The sequence below is a fragment of the Haliotis rubra genome, unplaced genomic scaffold, assembly GCF_003918875.1.
Source record: "Haliotis rubra isolate DU_JTF1 unplaced genomic scaffold, ASM391887v1 Scf267, whole genome shotgun sequence".
In the NCBI taxonomy this organism is placed as follows: Eukaryota; Metazoa; Mollusca; class Gastropoda; order Lepetellida; family Haliotidae; genus Haliotis; species Haliotis rubra.
The window spans coordinates 237,558-260,236 of NW_025766747.1; the positions used below are offsets into that span (position 1 = coordinate 237,558).

The following is a 22,679-nucleotide window of genomic DNA, read 5'->3' on the forward strand; positions in this document are numbered from 1 at the left end:
TACGTGTGCGTGAGTGAAGTTGGTTTAACACTACTTGACACTACCGACCGGGTCCAGGACATGAGTAGGCCAAAAGAAGGTCGCTACATGCTTTAATCAAGTTTATCAATGACCAAAGTCACCACAGGCTGCCTGAAAGATGTACATCACACCCCTCAGCTGCAGGGGAGTCAAGTGACACCAGTATCTCCCCTGTAGCATCAGAAGTAAGTGCCAGGGTCAATATTGATTCAGACACGTTACATGCTACGTCGTATGCACATTGTTTCATGAGGTCTTCGGCACGGTGCAAATATTGTCAAATTATGTACTGCGGACGACGAAACATGATATGTATTTAAAAATCAAATGTGTATAATGTACAGATAACACATTCGGAATTATGATAACTACATTAAAAGCATAATATTTTACTGTTAATAGTTGAACAATAAATTTCTTAAGGAAATGCCACTTAAAGACCCGAATAAATTTGTTATAAAAGCGACCAGGGCCAACATTAGCTCGATACTCTGGCAGATACAGATATCAACGCGGCCACATTGCATGTGAACATTGGATCAAGGAAACCTGTATTCGGTGTCCTGCGATCAACGACAAACTGACACAAGTAATCGTAACGGGGAGACTTGACGGTGTGCTAACTGAGTTGTCTCTACACTCACTGACATCACAACAAATCAACACCATGCTGTAACAGCAGTAACAACATCCAATCTGTGTCAGGCTCGATTGATGTCGTCTTGCAATAGCAAAACGGTTAATATCTGAATATTTGGTATCAATTAGAAGGAAATGGCTGACTTGGCTGGATTTCTGATATTATGTCGTTCTGTAACACTTGATATTGCAGGTACTAGCTGTACCAACAGTTACCACCATTAGTATTACAGCTACCATCAGCACCGTCAACATGCGTTACAAACTGAGGACCTGATCTGGTCATTCGGGACGAAGGGCATAAGCGACATAACTTTAACTTCAGTCATACAGATAACAGACCGAACTATGTGTTTCTGTTCCTGGGTTACAAACGTATAATCGAGGCAAAAATGAATGTAAGAATTACCTATGGGTTTGCCCGGTGTGTTTCCTACGAAAATGTGTCCGCTAAAACAAGGGAAACATTTCACAAGCTAACCAGCTGAACATATCTAAGGATAAGCTGACACAAGTAATCGTAATGGGGAGACTTAATGGTGCGCTAAATGAGTTGTCTCTACACACACTGACATCACAACAAATCAACACCATGCTGTGTCAAATTGTCAGAATATATAACAGCAGAAACAACCTCCAATCTGTGTCAGGAGCGATCTATGTTAGGATTATTCTGCTGGAATACAACAGATATATGGTATTAATATTTGGAAAGCAGAATAGAAATACCTGTGTTGGCAAAAGAGAAAATGAATGTCCTATGTGAACGTTTTTACAATTGTCAATCAAACTGACGATTTCTTATGACTATTCTGAAATAGTCACATAGTGTGTAACTGTATGTTGGCTATGCTTGGTTTGCTATATGTAAGACGTGCTAAATATGTAGACAGTGACACATTCCTTGTACCAATATATCATTAATTTACTTGTATATTTTCGACGCCAAGTAGGCAACTAATTTATCCATTTCAACTTCTTTATTAAAGTGTTATAGCGACGTTTCGGTATATATCCCATAATGTCTTGGTCAAGGTGTAAGAGATGCCCATCTAACAATTCATGCCCTAAGCATGTTGTCAGCAGTGTGACAAAAGTGTGTTGAAATGTTAACATACTGTTTTGATGTCAGTAGCAGGATGAGGTGTATTTGATGTTTACACGAGTTACAGGAGCCAATCAACACTGGATTAGAGCTTGTGGGGTTAAGCTGGTACTTTTCTAATTATTCTTCGATCAAATCGAGATTACCATTCGTCGGCAGCCTGTTTGCTTAGCTTTCTAATTTACCGGTACGGAACAACCAGCTTTGTTAAGCAAGCAATACCGAAACTGAACCAATTCTCCTTAACTGGCTTACCTGAAACCGCTTATCTCCCTTTACCATCCTTTCAGTTAGAGGATGAAGGTAAGTAAGATGGCGACAGTGGCGGCGGACTTTACTGCACGCAACAGTCTTAGTCCAATTTCTAAGAAGGCCGGCGTATTAATAAAAATGAAAAATCTTGTTCTTATTGTAATTGATAATTCTCTGTCGGAGACACTGCTCATAATACCTCTAGACGATTCCACAATCTGGCACACTCGAAGAAATAGTTTTTCCATATATTATTTATAATATGTTTCTCATTTTGTGCTTATACCTGCATGTTCATCGTGATACTGTGTATACTCACACATTTAGGACGATCCTCTTTTTGTGTAAATGTTGTTTTTGACACTGATAGGGTAATTCAAAGTTGTTTACCCTGACAACATACGTCGTCTTTGCCTTAATCATATTGATTCCACGGGTGTTTCATAACATCCATGAGTTAAACAGATCATGGCTTAAATCAAATGTAGTAATTGAATTAAATCCTCAGCACTTACAAGAGTCAATGCGCTATGCTCACTCGTTAAGGAAAATTACTGAACTTATTTGGAACATTGTATTTCTTTGAAAATATTTACTTCTTTTACAAGCTATGCATGTAATTGAATTAAATCATCAGCACTTCCAAGAATGGAATAGTGCTCTATGCTCAAGCGTTAAGGAAGATTACTTAACTTTCTTTGAAAACATCTACTTCGTTTAAAATATGTTCATGTCGTATTCCACTTGTAGAAACAGGTTCATGACATGATCTAGGATAGGGTAGGGAATCAATATTATGCTTTTACTGCTGTAGTGTGAATTTAAACATTTTGCCAGTATCTTCAGTGTATGTGAACTTAAAGGTTGTTTGTATTCCCACAGTGTACGTAAACGAATACTGTACATTATCTTAATGAGAATAACGGTTAACACTGTTGGGCACCCCTGAGGTGGATAATTCACATTCTCCAAACAGACAACCTGATCTTGATGGTGTACATGGTTTATCGCCACTGCTGTCATTTCCATACTTTATATTCCATTTTCACAATTTGGAGGTAAGCCCATTTTGTCAAGACCTGGACACATACCACCTTGGTTCCATGAGGTTACGTTCAGGATCATTAACCCAATACTCCACACGACCTACCCCCGGTGCATGGTAATTTTAACATCAATGCTTAGATGTTTTCTCTTCTGTCAACATTATTAGGAGCATGTTATATATTTTTCATACTCATTCGAGGTTCTCCTTTTTATCCTGCACGGAAATACACATCATTATATTAGGGACGAATCTGGAATTCCAGCCCACCTTTACACTAGGTCACGACATAGGCCCACGTCGATAAGCTGTCGCAATGATGTTTGTTGTTGCTACTGCTAAATCTGTGTGCCTGTTTATGTTTTGTCGTTTTTAATATGCCTTTGCGTGACTGACTGACTGACTGACTGAGTTTAGTTTTACGCCGCTTTTAGCAATATTCCAGCAATATCACGGCGGGGGACACCAGAAATGGGCTTAACACATTGTGCCCATGTGGGGAATCGAACCCGGGCCTTTGCGTGAACGGTTAGAGAAAGTGCTGATTTTGGTGCTTTTGAAATGATGGCTAATGTCCACAGGTGTTCACAATACCATGGTGTCCAGACAGGAAGGGGTAGGTTTTAAGCTGGTTCCAAGGTGACAACATTCTTTCTAACTTGTGCTGAAACTCTGAGGTTATTCTCATTGTCCCGGACGAAGTGTTTCTTAGATTCAGCATGATCAAATTTACTTCGTATAACTTTTGCCTGAAACATAATGAAGATGTAAAAGGTATTTTGTTTTCTTACAAAAAAAATTAATTATTTGAGAGAAGTATGTATACTGTGTTTTGAATGTAAGGTTTGGTTACCTACAGAAGTAACCATGCTAGATTGATTTTGAAACCTTGTTTTCTAAATTGATGGCAGGAGTCTGAATAAAGATTGCCAGTCCATGTATATAATATGAAGAATGTAAATATGTGTATAACGCAAGAAATGACATTGTTTGACAAGACTTTGTATATTTTTTGTCAAGAAGACACGTTTGACTAGGTGTCCGTGTGTAACAGGTACAGTACTGACACACGTTCTCTTTCCTTCTTAGAGCAAGGGCAAATACTTAAGTTCCTCGAACCAAACACTGCAGTTCGCACCTACTCCATCATTCAAATTGGAAGCAGACTGCACGATCTCATTAACCTGTACTGTCCATACAGTAAAGTGTTTGTTGTTGATTGCACTCTGAATGGGCTTATACACCACGAGCCTGGAGGGCGACGGATGCAAATTACAGAGATGAATAAATAACAAATGTACCAATCTGTATTTTTACTTGTATTTATTTTGTTTCTGAGATATCACTCCCAGTTCAGGTTTCACATCATGTATGTATTTGTATTATTCTTAAAGCATCATGAAACTAACATTAACACATAGCACTTTGTACATCAGTCTTCAGCATCACTGCAACAGTGATGAATCCACACTAAGCGACGTATGACCTCGAAGACCTCGAACCCAACTCTGACTGATATCCCTTGTAGAACCCGTCATTGACTGTTGTATGTGTGGATACAGGTAGGTGCAGGAACGGTCAGGTACATTTGAAGTGGGTGTGGGAGCTTGTGGTACGTATGTTCGTCTCAGGGACGAACTTGCCGTGGGAGAGCTGGAGAGAGGGGAGCCGGTGAGAGAGCTGTTGATGCTGCTGGGGTTGTAGTAGCCGGCTGATGGAGAGTAAACTGTAGGAGTTCCCATGGTCCAAGGAGTGGAATCAGGCTTACTCGATGTGCTGTAGGTCAGTCCGTTGGGTAAGGAGCCGAGACTGAGGGGGTTGAAACCTGTGTAAGGAGATGTGCCCCCATACAAACCGAATAATTGTCCATAAGAACTGGCAGGATGGAATGGAGGATCATCACGACGTTGCTTTTGTGCCGACTTGAAACGTTTGGAACGACGAAGGAAACTGCCGTTACCGAACATGTCCCCACAAGATGGATGCAGAGCCCACAGGTTACCCTTGCCTGGTTTCCCTGGAGGTCGGGGCACCTTGACGAAACAGTCATTGAGGGAGAGGTTGTGTCTGATGGAGTTCTGCCATCTCCGTTGGTTGTCTTGGTAGTAGGGAAATCTCTTGATGATGTAGTTGTAGATGTCGTTGAGAGTCATCATGCCTGTAGTGGAACTCTCGACGGCCATGGTGATGAGAGCCACGTATGAATAGGGAGGCTTCTTGTTGGAAAATTGTCTGTCTTGTTGCGAGAGCGTCGATGTTCCTGAGAAACTATCCAGATTGATGTCTCCGTTTGAAGATACCGATGACGAAGGAGAAGGGAGAATATTGTCATAATTTGGAGATGGTAGTTGAGTTTGGACAGACCCATGACTGATCTCTGATGTGACGTCTTCTCCTTCAGAAGTTTGAGGCATGACTGTAACGGAATGTTCAGAAGGTGTTGGGTGACCAGATGTCGTCTGCTGTCCAATACAAGGAGCCGTACTTGGCACATACTGAAACATGGATGGATTATACATGATTCCTGACTCAAGGTGCAGCAGGTGAAAAGGTATTATCTCAGCAGGCAGTTGAATGTTCCTCCCCATCTCCACGGCGAGGTTTATATGCCCCGTTCAGATAATCCCCTCGACACGCGCTTTACAGATCTCATTTGTTTCTAGAGTAGGCAACCATTGATACGTAAATTAGATTGATCTCAAACCTAGTAATTGGGATCTCAAATACATGGTACCTGTTATCTGCTCCGATTGGTTATGCACCAGATTTTAACTCCGCCTCCGCGTAAGTAGCTTTACAGTCAATGTACAGCTTTGAGTGTGTTGATAACGTTGACATAGAGAAAAAGTAAAAACAATACAACCACTGTAAGTGTGTTAATGGGTTAATGGCTGTAACATGGATTTTCAGGTTTGCAATATTATCGAAGAAGGTGTGGGGGAGTTATTTGTGGATGCCAACGTTTGAATCATGAGGAAGACCGGACGATTCGGACTACATTCTCAGAGCTCATATATGTCTATGTGTTGACGCAAAATGTTTGTTTTTTGTTGTTGTGGATATCAAAAGAAATTGCACCTTAAGACTAGTATTCATTGAAATGAAAAACAGACTATGAACGTGGCTGCATGTGTCATCCATATATATAAATAACATGACTTGGGGAGTCGAATTGCGTTTGTCATATCACAACAACGCTCTACCACGCCATCTAGAGTTGTCAGTATTGATCATCACGAAATACAAAATCAGTATTTGTCGAGGCGAGAATCTACTTGAATACTACACCTTGCAAAACATATGATAAGTTGGTGTGTGCAAAGACTTGCAAACTAAGGTATTGTTTTAGTTGATTGACATATTTAAATATATTTGCCTAAGCTAATATACAATCATTACAGCAATATAACATGTGTTTGATTGTGGCTGCAGATACAATATTGCAGCGTAAACAACGTAAGCTACCAATTGTGTTACGTTTATACTTCAGCTGAATGCTATGTGCTGAGTCACAATGCCGGCTGATGTACAAAACTTTTACTCACTCACTTGTCCACTCACAAATCTCCAGGATTATGGTGCAATGATTAAGTGAACATATACCAGGATGACATATGGCATATTTCATTGAATAAAGCATTTAATTTTCAGAAGTCGTTTGCTTGGCATGACATTCTAAATGTACCCCGACAATAAAGAATTGTAGTTGAACACTGAGTTGATAAAGCCAAACACTAACGCTTCATTAGCTGACTTGTTTCTTGTACCTTTATATTGTGATTCTTGTATTGAATATTCAGATAACACTAGTATGGCAATGCTGGTAAATATCAGGAGTAAATTGGTAGTTATACGCCACAATAGTAGTGATGATACTACACATTGTATCTACGTGTGCGTGAGTGAAGTTGGTTTAACACTACTTGACACTACCGACCGGGTCCAGTATATCAGTCAAGACTGACTTGTCTGAGTGGCATTTTAGAAGTTGAGACTTACGATATAGAACAATTTTTGATGGATAACAACTTCTTTATTTCGTGAGTGCGATGTTTCGATACGGATTCTTGTACCGTTGTCAAGCAAGAGTGACTAGTTTGTTGTTGGCGGTAGTCTGGGCAGTTCGTAAGGAGGAGAAGAGTTCTGGATCGAGGGTGGAGCTGAGGGAGGTGTGGAGGTCACTGATGGCGGACGTGGAAGTGGCCTGGATTTGGCGATGATGTCGGATGCGTTCAGTGAGGAGTTTTCACTCTTGATTGACAACGGTACAAGAATCTGTATCGAACCGTCGCACTCACGAAAAAGAGAAGTTGTTAGCCATCATAAAAAATTGTTCTATACAGTCAAGACTAGGTCGTTACATGCTCTAATTGAGTTTATAAATGACCAAAGTCACCACAGGCTGCCTGAAAGATGTACATCACACCCCTCAGCTGCAGGGGAGTCAAGTGACACCAGTATCTCCCCCGTAGCGACAGAAGTAAGTACCAGGGTCAATATTGATTCAGACACGTTACATGCTATGTCGATTCAACTTCCTTTTCATGAGGTCTTCGGCACGGTGCAAATATTGTCAAATTATGTACTGCGGACGACGAAACATGATATGAATTTATCCCAATTCACTCGGGAAATGCCAATGTGTATAATGTATTAGGAATTATGATAACCACATTAAAAACATAAGATTTTATTGTTAATAGTTGAATAAGAAATGCCACTCAAAGACCGAATAAATTTCTTATAAAAGCGACCAGGGCCAACATTAGCTCGATACTCTGGCAGATACAGACATCAACGCGGCCACATTGCATGTGAACATTGGATCAAGGAAACCTGTATTCGGTGTCCTGCGATCAACGACAAACTGACACAAGTAATCGTAACGGGGAGACTTGACGGTGTGCTAACTGAGTTGTCTCTACACTCACTGACATCACAACAAATCAACACCATGCTGTAACAGCAGTAACAACATCCAATCTGTGTCAGGCTCGATTGATGTCGTCTTGCAATAGCAAAACGGTTAATATCTGAATATTTGGTATCAATTAGAAGGAAATGGCTGACTTGGCTGGATTTCTGATATTATGTCGTTCTGTAACACTTGATATTGCAGGTACTAGCTGTACCAACAGTTACCACCATTAGTATTACAGCTACCATCAGCACCGTCAACATGCGTTACAAACTGAGGACCTGATCTGGTCATTCGGGACGAAGGGCATAAGCGACATAACTTTAACTTCAGTCATACAGATAACAGACCGAACTATGTGTTTCTGTTCCTGGGTTACAAACGTATAATCGAGGCAAAAATGAATGTAAGAATTACCTATGGGTTTGCCCGGTGTGTTTCCTACGAAAATGTGTCCGCTAAAACAAGGGAAACATTTCACAAGCTAACCAGCTGAACATATCTAAGGATAAGCTGACACAAGTAATCGTAACGGGGAGACCTAATGGTGCGCTAAATGAGTTGTCTCTACACACACTGACATCACAACAAACCAACACCATGCTGTGTCACATTGTCAGAACATATAACAGCAGAAACAACCTCCAATCTGTGTCAGGAGCGATCTATGTTAGGATTATTCTGCTGGAATACAACAGATATATGGTACTAGCATTTAGAAAGCAGAAAAGAAATACCTGTGTTGGCAAAAGAGAAAATGAATTTGTTATGTGAATGGTTTTTTTTATAATTATCTTTCAAATTGACGATTTCTTATGACTATTCTGAAATATTCACATAGTGTGTAACTGTGTGTTGGTTAAACCTGATTTGCTGCATATAAGAGGTGCTAAATATGTAGACAGTGACACATTCCTTGTGCCAATATATTACATATTTACTTGTATATATTCTACGCCAAGTGGCAACTAAATTATCCATTAAGCTTCTTTATTAGCGACGTGTCGGTACAGTTCCCATAATTTCTTGGTCAAGGTGTAAGAGAAGCCCATCTAACAATTCATGCCCTAAGCATGTTGTCAGCAGTATGACAAAAGTGTGTTAAAATGTTAACATACTGTTTTGATGTCAGTAGCAGGATGAGGTGTATTTGATGTTTACACGAGTTACAGGAGTCAATCAACACTGGATTAGAGCTTGTGGGGTTAAGCTGGTCCTTTTCTAATTATTCTTTGATCAAATCGAGATTACCATTCGTCGGCAGCCTGTTTGCTTAGCTTTCTAATTTACCGGTACGGAACAACCAGCTTTGTTAAGCAAGCAATGCCGAAACTGAACCAATTGGCCTGAATTGGCTTACCTGAAACCGCTTATCTCCCTTTACCATCCTCTTGGTGAGAGGATGAAGGTAAGTAAGATGGCGACAGTGGCGGCGGACTTTACTGCACGCGACAGTCTTAGTCCAATTTCAAAGAAGGCCGGCGTATTAGTAACAGTGACAAATGTTGTTAAAACTTTGTTCTTGTAATTGATAATTCTCTGTGGGAGGCACAGTACATAATACCTCTAGACGATTCCGCACTGCGGCACATCCTAAGATATCGTTTTTCCATATCTATTGTTTATTATATGTTTCTCATTTGATTGTGTTTCAGGACATCAATATGTTAAAGACTTCATGGTTTATATCAAATGTAGTAATGGAATTAAATCATCAGCACATGCAAGAATGGAATTGTGCTCTATGCTTAAACGTTTAGGAAAATTGGTGAACTTATTTGAAAATATTTGCTTCTTTTAAAAGCTATTCTTGTCGTATCCCACCTGTAGAATAAAGTTCATGACATGTTCTAGGATAGGGTAGGGAATCAACATATGCTTTTACTGCTGTAGTGTGAATTTAAACATTTTGCCAGTATCTTCAGTGTATGTGAACTTAAAGGTTGTTTGTATTACCACAGTGTACGTAAACGAATACTGTACATTATCTTAATGAGAATAACGGTTAACACTGTTGGGCACCCCTGAGGTGGATAATTCACATTCTCCAAACAGACAACCTGATCTTGATGGTGTACATGGTTTATCGCCACTGCTGTCATTTCCATACTTTATATTCCATTTTCACAATTTGGAGGTAAGCCCATTTTGTCAAGACCTGGACACATACCACCTTGGTTCCATGAGGTTACGTTCAGAATCATTAACCCAATACTCCACACGACCTACCCCCGGTGCTTGATAATTTTAACATCAATGCTTAGATGTTCCCTCTTCTGTCAACATTATTAGGAGCATTTTAAACATTTTTATACTCATTCGTGGTTCTCCTGTTTATCCTGCATGGAAATACACATCATTATATTAGGGACGAATCTGGAATTCCAGCCCACCTTTACACTAGGTCACGACATAGGCCCACGTCGATAAGCTGTCGCACTGATGTTTGTTGTTGTTGTTGTTGCTAAATCTGTGTGCCTGTTTATGTTTTGTCGTTTCTGCCTTTGTGTGAACGGTAAGGGAAAATGCTGATGTTGGTGCTTTTGAAATGATGGCTAATGTTCACAGGTGTCCACAATTGCTGAAACCAATTGTCCAGACAGGAAAGGGGAGGTTTTAAGCTTGTTACAAGGTGAAAAAACATCGTTTGTAACTTATGCTGAAACACTGAGGTTATTCTCAGCTTTCCGGACCGAGAGTCTCAAATTCAGCATTATAAAATTTGTGTCGCAAACATTATAACTTTTTGCCTGCAACATCATCAAGATGTAAAAGGGTTTTCTCTGGAAGAAAATACATTGCTTTGGTGCTTCTTGTGCTCTCCGGGCATGTCCAAAATACTGTTGAAGTGTAATTTCAGCACATGCAGGTAATATCAAAAATGTAACTTTGTTTAACGCAAAACATGTAATACTTTAAAAAGAACTTTGATTTTAATTTGTCAAAAATACTTGTAATCACACGTTTCACTGGTCGTCCGTGTATAATAGATAGTACTGACACACGTTCTCTATCCTTAGAGCAAGGGTAAATTCTTAAGTAACACAAACCATACGCGCAGTTTACACCTGCTCCACCATTCACATTGGAAGCAGACTGCACGATCTCATTAACCTGTACTGTCCATACAGTAAAGTGTTTGTTGTTGATTGCACTCTGTATGGGCTTATACACCACGAGCCTGAAGGGCGACGGATGCATATTACAGAGATGAATAAATAACAAATGTACCAATCTGTATTTTTACTTGTATTTATTTTGTTTCTGAGATATCACTCCCAGTTCAGGTTTCACATCATGTATGTATTTGTATTATTCTTAAAGCATCATGAAACTAACATTAACACATAGCACTTTGTACATCAGTCTTCAGCATCACTGCAACAGTGATGAATCCACACTAAGCGACGTATGACCTCGAAGACCTCGAACCCAACTCTGACTGATATCCCTTGTAGAACCCGTCATTGACTGTTGTATGTGTGGATACAGGTAGGTGCAGGAACGGTCAGGTACATTTGAAGTGGGTGTGGGAGCTTGTGGTACGTATGTTCGACTCAGGGACGATCTTGCCGGGGAGAGCTGGAGAGAGGGGAGCCGGTGAGAGAGCTGTTGATGCTGCTGGGGTTGTAGTAGCCGGCTGATGGAGAGTAGACTGTAGGAGATCCCATTGTCCAAGGACTGGAATCAGGCTTGCTCGATGTGCTGTAGGTCAGTCCGTGGGGTAAGGAGCCGAGACTGAGGGGGTTGAAACCTGTGGAAGGAGATGGACCCCCATACAATCCGAATAACTGTCCATAAGAACTGGCAGGATGGAATGGAGGATCATCACGACGTTGCTTTTGTGCCGACTTGAAACGTTTGGAACGACGAAGGAAACTGCCGTTACCGAACATGTCCCCGCACGATGGATGCAGAGCCCACAGGTTACCCTTGCCTGGTTTCCCTGGAGGTCGGGGCACCTTGACGAAACAGTCATTGAGGGAGAGGTTGTGTCTGATTGAGTTCTGCCATCTCCGTTGGTTGTCTTGGTAGTAGGGAAATCTCTTGATGATGTAGTTGTAGATGTCGTTGAGAGTCATCATGCCTGTAGTGGAACTCTCGACGGCCATGGTGATGAGAGCCACGTATGAATAGGGAGGCTTCTTGTTGGAAAATTGTCTGTCTTGTTGTGAGAGCGTCGATATTCCTGAGAAACTATCCAGATTGATGTCTCCGTCTCCGTTTGAAGATACCGATGACGAAGGAGAAGGGAGAATATTGTCATAATTTGGAGATGGTAGTTGAGTTTGGACAGACCCATGACTGATCTCTGATGTGACGTCTTCTCCTTCAGAAGTTTGAGGCATGACTGTAACGGAATGTTCAGAAGGTGTTGGGTGACCAGATGTCGTCTGCTGTCCAATACAAGGAGCCGTACTTGGCACATACTGAAACATGGATGGATTATACATGATTCCTGACTCAAGGTGCAGCAGGTGAAAAGGTATTATCTCAGTAGGCAGTTGAATGTTCCTCCCCATCTCCACGGCGAGGTTTATATGCCCCGTTCAGATAATCCCCTCGACACGCGCTTTACAGATCTCATTTGTTTCTAGAGTAGGCGACCATTGATACGTAAATTAGATTGATCTCAAACCTAGTAATTGGGATCTCAAATACATGGTACCTGTTATCTGCTCCGATTGGTTATGCACCAGATTTGAACTCCGCCTCTGCTTAAGTAGTTTTACAGTCAATGTACAGCTTTGAGTGTGTTGATAAGTTGACATAGAGAAAAACATTATGTAGCAATTGATAGGTTAATTAGATTTGTGGATGTAATGGGTGTGTCCTCAATCACGTGACACTGTCAATTACTTCTGGCCAGGACAATAGCCCTGCCTCCAGGCAGCAATACCTTGTTGCTTCTTTACGACCTTCATGTTACATGTAAAAGACACATTCACAAATTTATATCTAGAACAGAAATATTATGTCAATTGCTCTGCTTAAGTAAAATGATGCAAATTTGAAGGACTTGATCCTTTCCAGAAATCATAAGGGGAATTTTGCGATGGTACGTCATAACCTGCCCAATGAACATGAAATTGGTATGTATGTCCAATATAACTGATCACGGTATCATGGAGACGTGTTACTTAGCTACGTTTATGTCATACAGCTAATGTCACCACAGTTCAGTCCCATTCTGTCTAGAAACATAAATATTGGTCATCACAAAAAATAACATCCAGTTTTGTGACAGAAGCTACAATGATGGTCGTTGTTCTAAGTATTGGTGCAGAGAGCAGTGCTTCAAGTTAAGGATTTCGACGAAGTTGTGGAAAAGGCTCTTTGTTGACTTGTTTGTTAATTATATTAGGGTGAAGAAATATGTTGGTTCAGTGCAATCAGATTTGAGTACCCTGCCTTTCGTGGCTGATGGGATACATTAATTCTGAAAAACAATTTAGTTGTTTGTAAGAGCTATGAATATATATACTGGTACCTGTATACACAGGCAAGTGGCAAGTGTAGAATATTGGCAGCTAGCCGCTTTTGCTGATATTACGTAGACAATGTCACAGCAATTATCTCCACCCCACAGTTGCAGTGCTAAGTATTTTATAGATATATTTTCTAACCTTTTTTTAAAATTGTGCACATTTATCTCTGCTCATAACTATCGACACGCCTTCCAGGTATATGCGTCTCAGTGTAAGGTTGACTGTGTTTATGAGCATGGGTGTATACCTATCAATCGTGTCTCATAAGATCCATTGGTAGGACATTGCAATCCACTGTTTTATTAATCCTGATTCGTATTACTGTATTTCACATTTATTTTTACAGAACCTGAACTTCCGATCTGGAAATACACAATGGCTAAATGTACTTCCACAACACAAGCGACACAAGATGACGACAGGAACACTGGCTCACAGACGAGTCAAACAGTGACAATGATAGTTTCTGTAATAATGAAACGCTAATTGCAGCTAATAAAATGTCACTACGTGTTGCTTGAATGATGAGCATCACACCTTGTATCGAAATCCTTACCCAGGGGCGTCAGGTGAAATACCGTGTCTCCCCCGGGCCTATCTCCCTGACTTTTCCTGAGTAATTTCCAGGGTCAATATTGAACCACGTGTACTAACTTCGTGACATGCTTTTCAGCATGGTATAAATCCGATTTGTAGCAACCAGGTTACGTAATACGTAAATCCAATATCTACGGCCACGCCCATCAAAGATATACACTTGCTGTGCATGACATGCAGGTATATGAGATTCCTATTTGTCCAGTGTACCATGTAGATTGTTCCCATGTGTATCATTATAACCAGTTAAAACTAATTTACGCAGTGTTACTAATATGAATATAAATTATGAGTTACTATTACATGGCAATGCAGATCCGACTGTTCGCATAAATTAAAACATGTTTAAAATTGTTCAAATCAATCAAAAGAATATTTTAATTATTGTCATTATTCCACTGTTTCCCCATCATTCTGTCTATCTTGCTTAAAGAAAGTAAATAATATTTATGAACTCACTACGAAGAGGGTGTTCTAAGTTGTATAACCTGTACCCAATTCTTTTCTCGTGATTAATATATGTTTAAACAAACTAGTTTATCCATCTATGTTTCGTTCAGTAATGTTCTGCTTTCATGTGAATACGAAGTCCTCACAACATAACCAAAATATACAAGTTAATATCAACAAGGTGGAATTTGCCAGGTAGCAACTGACATTCACAGGCTATGTCGAATTACAGCATTTACTCAACAGTACTGATCACCATACATACTGTTTCACAGCATACCACTGGGTCTATTGATCCCACCTTAACAAGCACTGTTGATATCACCAAGTGGATGTGTAAATCTGAGTCATAATCTCTTTTGACCACATGTTGGTGTTTTAGCATCACAAAGACGCTGCTCGTGGTCCATGGTCCTCAACATTACATAACTCTAACAAACCAGTTTAAACCAGATTAAATACGGGATAGCTGATGTATCCAAATTCTTTCGAATGTTTAATGAAACCTTTACTGAGGTATTTTTCGAGATCCTCTCACAGATTTGTAACACGTGTTGCATGTCCTAATCGGTAGTACGGTAGGGTAGCCTAGTGCTTATAATTAACGTGATCTCTCGCCATGCCGGGGTTCGATTCTTTACGTGCGTACATGTGTGAAGCCCCTTTTCTCGTTTTCCTCGCATTGATACTGATGGAATGTCGCTAAAGCGGCGTAAAAACAGACTCATTTACTTATCAGTGTCAAGTCGATGAAAACGTGTGACGTATTTAACCTCCCCACCGTTACACATTGCTGATTCTGGTGGACGCTGACATGGACACACTATGTACATTGCCTTCATACCAGGTTACATTGGGACGGTAGAACACCACGTGACCACCATGAACAACACAATAACATCGGTTCTCATATTGTGCAAATTTGTGACATCTCAGCAAAATCGCCACTAAAACTAGTGAAACAAATTATACGTATCTGAGGACAAACTGGCACAAGTAATCGTAACGGGGAGACTTAATATTGCGCTAAATGAGTTGTCTCTACACTCACTGACATCACAACAAATCAACACCATGCTGTGTCACATTGTCAGGTCATATAACAGCAGAAACAACATCCAATCTGTGTCAGGAGCGATCTATGTGTGGATTATTCTTCTGGAATACAACAGATATTTTGTATTAGCATTTAGAAAGCAGAATAGAAATACCTGAGTTGGCAAAAGAGAAACGAATTTTTACAATTATCTTTCAAAGATACCAACCAAGGTAGGGCAGCAAGAAGGTTATGATGGTTTCAAGTTCTGAAATAAAGTTTTGCCCGCCGAGTAGTATACTTGTAAAGTAGTACATGCAGATAAGTTTCATATTTCGATTCATAACTTTTGAAAAATATGGCTACTTTTGAAGATTGTTTTATGTTTCATATCCAAGTCTGCAGAATATTTCTTTTCAGAATACTTTCCAGCAAAATCGTTGAGCGTATTTTTGATTGGGATATGCCTGTGTGGCCAAAATGTCACTCATTATAATATAACCAATTTAGTCAAATGTATCATTAATAAAGGCAAGCCAGGTGTGTTGCAAATAGTCCCATTATAGCGTAGTTTATATTTTAGGAGAGAAAATTAAGAATCCTCTCCAGAAATAAGTCTTCCACAAAGAGTAACATTCGTGATTTATTTCAATTTCCAGCGGATATATCCCAAATTCCCATAAACCATGAATGAAGGGGTGCTTTTGCTTTCGAAATTTTCTATGAATATTTTGTAACCAAACATTATCACCGAAAGCCGACAATTCACACTCATATCTAAGGATAAGCTGACGCAAGTAATCGTATCGGGGAGACTTAATGGTGTGCTAAATGAGTTGTCTCTACACTCACTGACATCACAACAAATCAACACCATGCTGTGTCACATTGTCAGAACATATAACAGCAGAAACAACATCCATAATCTTACTTTATAGAAGTGTTTCACTGCGTGTACTACATGCAAGACATGCTTGGTTCTACCACACACGCCTTTCTGCTGACACACATTTCCATGTCATTCCCTTAGCATGTTGTCCTTAGTGACAAAACAAGTGGTCACATTGTTTAGATGCCTTTCTCATTTCTGTTGAAAGATGAGGCCACCTGTTTCCTCGTCTCAACGTTTCGACTGATGATGTCGGCGTATTTGATGTTTCTATATAACAAGATTCAATCAACCCGGGATTAGAGCTTGTGGCTAGTCTGCTACCAATTGTGGTTTGATCAAATAGAGATTACCTTTCGTCGGTTTCCTGTTTGCTTAGTCTCGTAATTTACCTGTCAGGAACAACCAGCTTTATTAAGCAAGCGATGAAGAGCATTATCCGATCTTCGGAATTGGCTTACCCCAAACCGCTTATCTCCCTTTACCATCCTATTGGTGAGAGGATGAAGGTAAGTAAGATGGCGACAGTGGCGGCCGACTTTACTGCACGCGACAGACGTCTTTATCCAAGTTCACAGAAGACCGGCGAATTAGTAAAAGTGGAACGTTCCTATTGTAATTGATGATTGACAAAAAAATCATTCTAGGTTGCCACAGATTAATTACGTGTTACAGGTCCAAGGAATATTCCAAACTTTTTTGATATAACCAATAACATTAGCAGTATGACCAGCAGTATGTTTTATGACGTGTTTTATCAAGGAAGGCTTTTCTCCATACAACAGCGTGATACGCGTACGTATCAAGACAAAAAAGTAATATTTTTCTGCCTGTACGCTGATGTAGACAGCAATGTAGAAACGGAAGAGGAACACATTTTCTGCAAAGACAACTTCTCTTTGGCAATAGATGCAACCTTTCGGCCAGTTGCGTAATAACACATTAGCATCTACACCGAAACGTCGCATCTGTTTCAATAAAGATGTTAACTATCGATTAAAATACCAGCTTCTAAAGCCAGTTAAATGTAAAAGCTGTTTGAACATGTCACTTTTAAACCTAAATAGAAAGCCTTGCAGCAAATGTTTTGTCCACTTACATCATCAATGTGTATATCATATTTAAGGTTAGACTTTGGTTTTTAACGCAGCTCTCAGGAATATTCCAGCGATGTTGAAGCAGTCTGTAAATATTCGAGTCTGGACCGGACAATCCAGTTATGAACAACTTGAAACTGTAAGTATTTTGTGTGCTCGGGAGTTGCATCATAAGAAATATGTCCGTCCTCTCCTTTAGTCCGTTTTGGTGGGAGTTTGTCACAAATACTTACATTATCTAACGGCACTGTGTTTTCACGTTGACGAAAGGCCAAAGTGACGCAGGTACAGTTAAGACATACCATACATTAGCCATACCATACAGTTTATACATTATCATAAATTATTACAAGTGCATCCAGTGCTGAAGGTGTAGCCTTATACATGTACATACCATATACAATATAGATCACCAAATGTGAATCTATTCACGATAGTAGGTATGTGATCGAAGAGTTGTAACTTACTCCTTGGTTTGATATAAAGGTGTTCCATTTGTCAACAGTCCACTTATTATATTTCCATGGTTACAGAACCAATCAGTATCACGCCCTCTCGTGTTCAGGGTCGACCACACCACAAACAACACCACTCTGGTGGATGCTATTTGTATAGGCATCTAATTAGCCAAATATGTTTGAAATTATATGTAGTAACCTGATAGCATACACACAATGCCATGTAATGTTAGACGCGAGCAGGGGCGTCTTCCCAGATCACGTGTTTATGCCGAACGCTGTGATATCGATGTTTGTGTCCACATAATGCGATTCAATTAAGCTGGACTTTGATAACCGTGTCCACAATTCAGTCCAACTTTTTAATGAAGATGAATGTTGTGTTGTGTATGTTCTGTTTGATGTAATGTATTTGCAGAGACAAACCTACTTAGCCGATTTTGTCAAGGCCGACAGGTTCAGTGAAAGTTGACTACGACCATTGACTTCATGTACATGTTCAAAATACTAAACAGGTTAAACTGACCTTTCACTTCAAAGTCAAGTTGGTTAATACCCATACATGTTCATCGTGTTCAGCACGATGGTTTCAACTTTCTAAACCACAACCATACACGTACAAATTGATATATTTATGTACTCTTGCATTGATACATCTCTTTAGTGGTGAAGTTCAATCAATCTTTATTCAGTACTTAAAACGGCTACATGCCTGTAGTACATTTAAAGTTTACACGAGTATAGTCTGTTTGCAGTGAAAACGTACCGATGAATTTCACTCTAAACAAAAAAGGTAAATCGAATAAAGTGAAATTAAGATTGCGAATCCTCATAATTTTACCTTGCCAATTGAACATTTAAATCTCAGAATTTTATTCAACTTAGGATAAAAGTTGTTTAACAAACGATCATAAATTCAAATCGCTATTATTGGTTTGTATTACAAGGGGGTGAGCGCAGTAGATTGAACAGTGAAACAAATGCACGTGCGGTACGTGATGAGCGTTAACTTAATTAAACCAACACTACTTGTTTTCGGTGTTTCATTTAAAGTGCATACCCCCTTGAAATGCAAACCAACAATAGCGATTTGAAACTATGATCGTTTGTTAAACAACTTTTATCCTAAGTTGAATAAAATTCTGAGATTTAAATGTTCATTTGGCAAGGTAAAATTATGAGGATTCGCAATACAGTCGTAAGTTAGAAATATATACGTCGCTTGAGACAGAACCCAATAACAGATCAATAAAAATTGGGGGGAGTTACCGAACTGTATTTACCGATAATTTTCCAATCATAATATTCATGAGAACTGGGACGGATATAGGATTAACGAATTAAAACGATGGGTTGAAACAGGTGATCAGGATCAGGCCAGGCTCGAACCATATAAAAAGATAGGTTTGGCACTGAGCGAGGGGTCCGCGCTTTTAAGTGACCGAAGCCAGTCCACTTCACTCAGTTGCCTGTGTGGTACGAGCTTATCCTGTCTGTAGATGAAGTTGTAGTTAGAGATGGACTGAGACAGAGTAAAAACTATTTGAGTATAAACTTGGTGTTGCGTTTATCTATGAATGTATGTGTGCCAGTACATGAATGTTATGTGGCTAGTTGGGAGTCACGGTCGTCCGACCCCTCACTCCTGGACCATCTCCCCGAGCAATGTGGAACGACCATAATTAATAGGTAACTGGGTAGGGTTTACTGAAGCCCAAACGCCAGTTACGACAATATTACATAATTGACATATTCTGTTTTCTCTTTGTATATCTGCCAGTTTAATAAAATAATTCATGGGAAGAAAACGAGAGAGAGAGAGAGAGAGATATTCGAAACTTTTTTTACGTCGATTTTTGCTAAATAGTCCTCAAAACGTCTATCCGATTTCTATTGATTATAATATAAACATTTTGTTTATTGAAGTAATGATTCCGACCCAGATTGAAAATACATATATTACATTTCTTTCTTTGTGCAAATGATATGATAAAGTGTGCATGGGACTGAACCGTGTGATCACACCACACATAACCATAACCTGTTTTGTACAACAACTCTCTAATATCAGTCACCCAATTTCGTTTCCCATTTTCGTGATACAATTTCATCATATCATAACCTTTTTTCGGAAACCTATGGCATGGCATATGCAGTAATCAGAACAGAACAGAACATTTTATTCTCTAAAAATCCACCCACGGTGGTACATGAGAATATAATGATATACAATTTAACATAAATATACAATCAAGATGGCGGATGATAGAATACTTAGATAGAGTATTACATGTATTATCACAATTCGTTACAATTTCAGGGCAATCTTACCCAATACTTTATGGCTTTAAAGGAGGAATATATAAACCATGGAAATCCACCTAATTGTCCGGAAACCATAATATTACATGTGTTCGGTTTTACACCAAGAAACCTTTTGCATGCATATAAATGAACTCTTTGGATACTATCATATTGCTGTAATCAGTGTATAAAATAGTTTTGAAATGTGGCCTGTCCAAGGACTGGTTGTCCAAAAAAGTGACTAGTCCTGAACAAACACAGCCAGTCCCAAAAACTAAAACAATAAAAAATCAACTAATGTTGAAAGAAGAACGAGAAAGAGAATGATTGCTAAGACGAAGTTCAAACCAAGATAAGTTTATTTTTTCAAATATTTCCCCGACCAAAGGACGACCGTCCTTCACATAAATAGACCGTCAAGGACGGTGGGACGGGCTATGTGTTATACACTGCTGTAATCCCCATATATCAGAACTATATAGAAGTATTGGGCTTATCTTCATATCGAATATTTTAAATAATGTGTTAAAGGACATTTCACCTAAAGATCTCATATCTTTACAAACACCGATTATAACTTTGAAGGATTGTACTGACCCTTGTTTCGTGTGTTTGGACCAGGAAAGGTTATGAAGAAGCTGTGAATGTTAACGTGTATTCTGGTAAACATGGGTGACAGGAAGTACAATGAAATATGCAATTCCTATAGTACACTGGAGGTGAGCAAACCGTTGCTTGACTCAATGGCTAAACATGGATGGAAGGGTAGCCTACCGCACCTGAATGTGTGCCTCTCCAAGCTGCCGTATACGTGTAAAGTAATTATACTCCAACTATCCAGTTCTATATTGCCCTATACTTGTGCTCGTCCAGAGCAGTACAGAGAATAATAATAATATTTTATTCAAGTGTCTAGCGTGTATACATATAAAAATTAAACCATAATAACACATACATCACATTGTTAGACAACGCCCGGCCAACAAAGGCCTATTTGACACCATGTTACCGTTAAATGGTCAATAATAGTAAAAGCAGAGTTGTGCTAGAATAGTACTAATATCATACATTGAAAGTAGAGGCAGGGAGCGCTAACTAGATTGTTCGATCGGTGGCATAAAAGAGAAATTCTGATTGAAAGATGACGCGTGATTCCGAACATACGTATTTTTGCTATGGAGACACGGATACCGACTACTGTGACACTCCATCTACGTGGCAGGCGATATGCGTACATGCAAGTTTAGTTGAAGGTGGAAACTCTCTCTGTGACACTGACGATTTAGCACATTATCACCAGTGAAGACAATGACGGTAATACTTAATCGCGCTTAATGATAACGCTCTAATCGTCATGACATAATCCCAAAATGTTCCTCACACCCACGGTTAGCAACGCCATAACCCATGGGCGCCTCAAGTCGTCACCCCCGGTGTTTCTGCTCCCACCCCAGAGCGTGCCCACCATGTCCTGCTCAGGGGGGCACGCTTCGAAGCGCCAATGGTCACTGGATCAATATTGACGTTGAACAACGTCAATATTGATCCAGTGACCCTTGTCGGTGTGATAAGCGATGAACGGTAGTATCGACCATCATGTAAATGTATAAGACGAGCATATGGATGGCAACTTCTTCGTTATTGTATAACACAACGTTTCTGGGCTACTTCTTGCCCCTTCTTCAGGTGATTAAAGACATATGTAGAAAACATACTATATATACCAGATTTACAGGAAGCCAGAGATGTACATGTATATACAATCAATCACAGAGGACATATAAAAAGGAAGTTATAAAAACAATGATAATAGGGATAAGGTAAAAACAGTTGACACAAACAATGGGGGTAAGGAGATGTGAACACAGCAGAGTGAAAATCATTTAATTATAATTTATAGGAAGTGTTAATATATTTTGACAAAAACAACATTTGTATTACGGCTATTTAGGTTGATATTTGTATACATTAGTTGTCTATGGGGCTTATGGGTATTTGAATGAAACAGTAAACATGCATTGTCCATCTGTTCAAAGTGTGGATCCACTGGAAATTTAATTCTACCTATATACATTACGTTTCTGGATATTAGAACTCGATCGTGATAGTTCTCAACTAGTTTGGTCAACCAAGATAGCCAGTACACGTACGTTACAACATTTTGCACGAGGTCCACGGTTCTTTAAAACAAAGTGTGTCGGACAACAATGACATCTCAATCCTATGAAAAAAGGACGTTGTTTTTAACACGGTCACTAAAATACGACAGGTGTATTCTGCCTTCGTTAATACAACTAAACACACCAACAGTAACTATTGACAAATCAACTGTGCAAAATAACAGTGATTAATCAATCAACGTATTATCAGTTAATCATT

At 39.5% G+C, this 22,679-nt stretch overlaps 2 protein-coding genes across 2 annotated transcripts; both read right to left on the minus strand.

Moving 5' to 3' along the window:
• Window positions 1-4,507: 4,507 nt before the first annotated feature.
• LOC124280430 (forkhead box protein B2-like) lies at window positions 4,508-5,650 on the minus strand. The gene has a single exon (XM_046716370.1). The coding sequence runs from the start codon at window positions 5,648-5,650 to the stop codon at window positions 4,508-4,510; it is 1,143 nt and encodes a 380-aa protein (XP_046572326.1).
• Window positions 5,651-11,537: 5,887 nt separating this feature from the next.
• Window positions 11,538-12,503, minus strand: LOC124280431 (forkhead box protein A4-like). Its single transcript, XM_046716371.1, has one exon. It carries the CDS (start codon window positions 12,501-12,503, stop codon window positions 11,538-11,540), a length of 966 nt encoding a protein of 321 aa, XP_046572327.1.
• Window positions 12,504-22,679: the final 10,176 nt, after the last annotated feature.

Excerpts from the sequence above, each read along its gene's own strand:
- LOC124280430 (XM_046716370.1), bottom strand. The coding sequence starts at position 5,650 with ATGGGGAGGAACATTCAACTGCCTGCTGAGATAATACCTTTTCACCTG.
- LOC124280431 (XM_046716371.1), bottom strand. The coding sequence starts at position 12,503 with ATGGGGAGGAACATTCAACTGCCTACTGAGATAATACCTTTTCACCTG.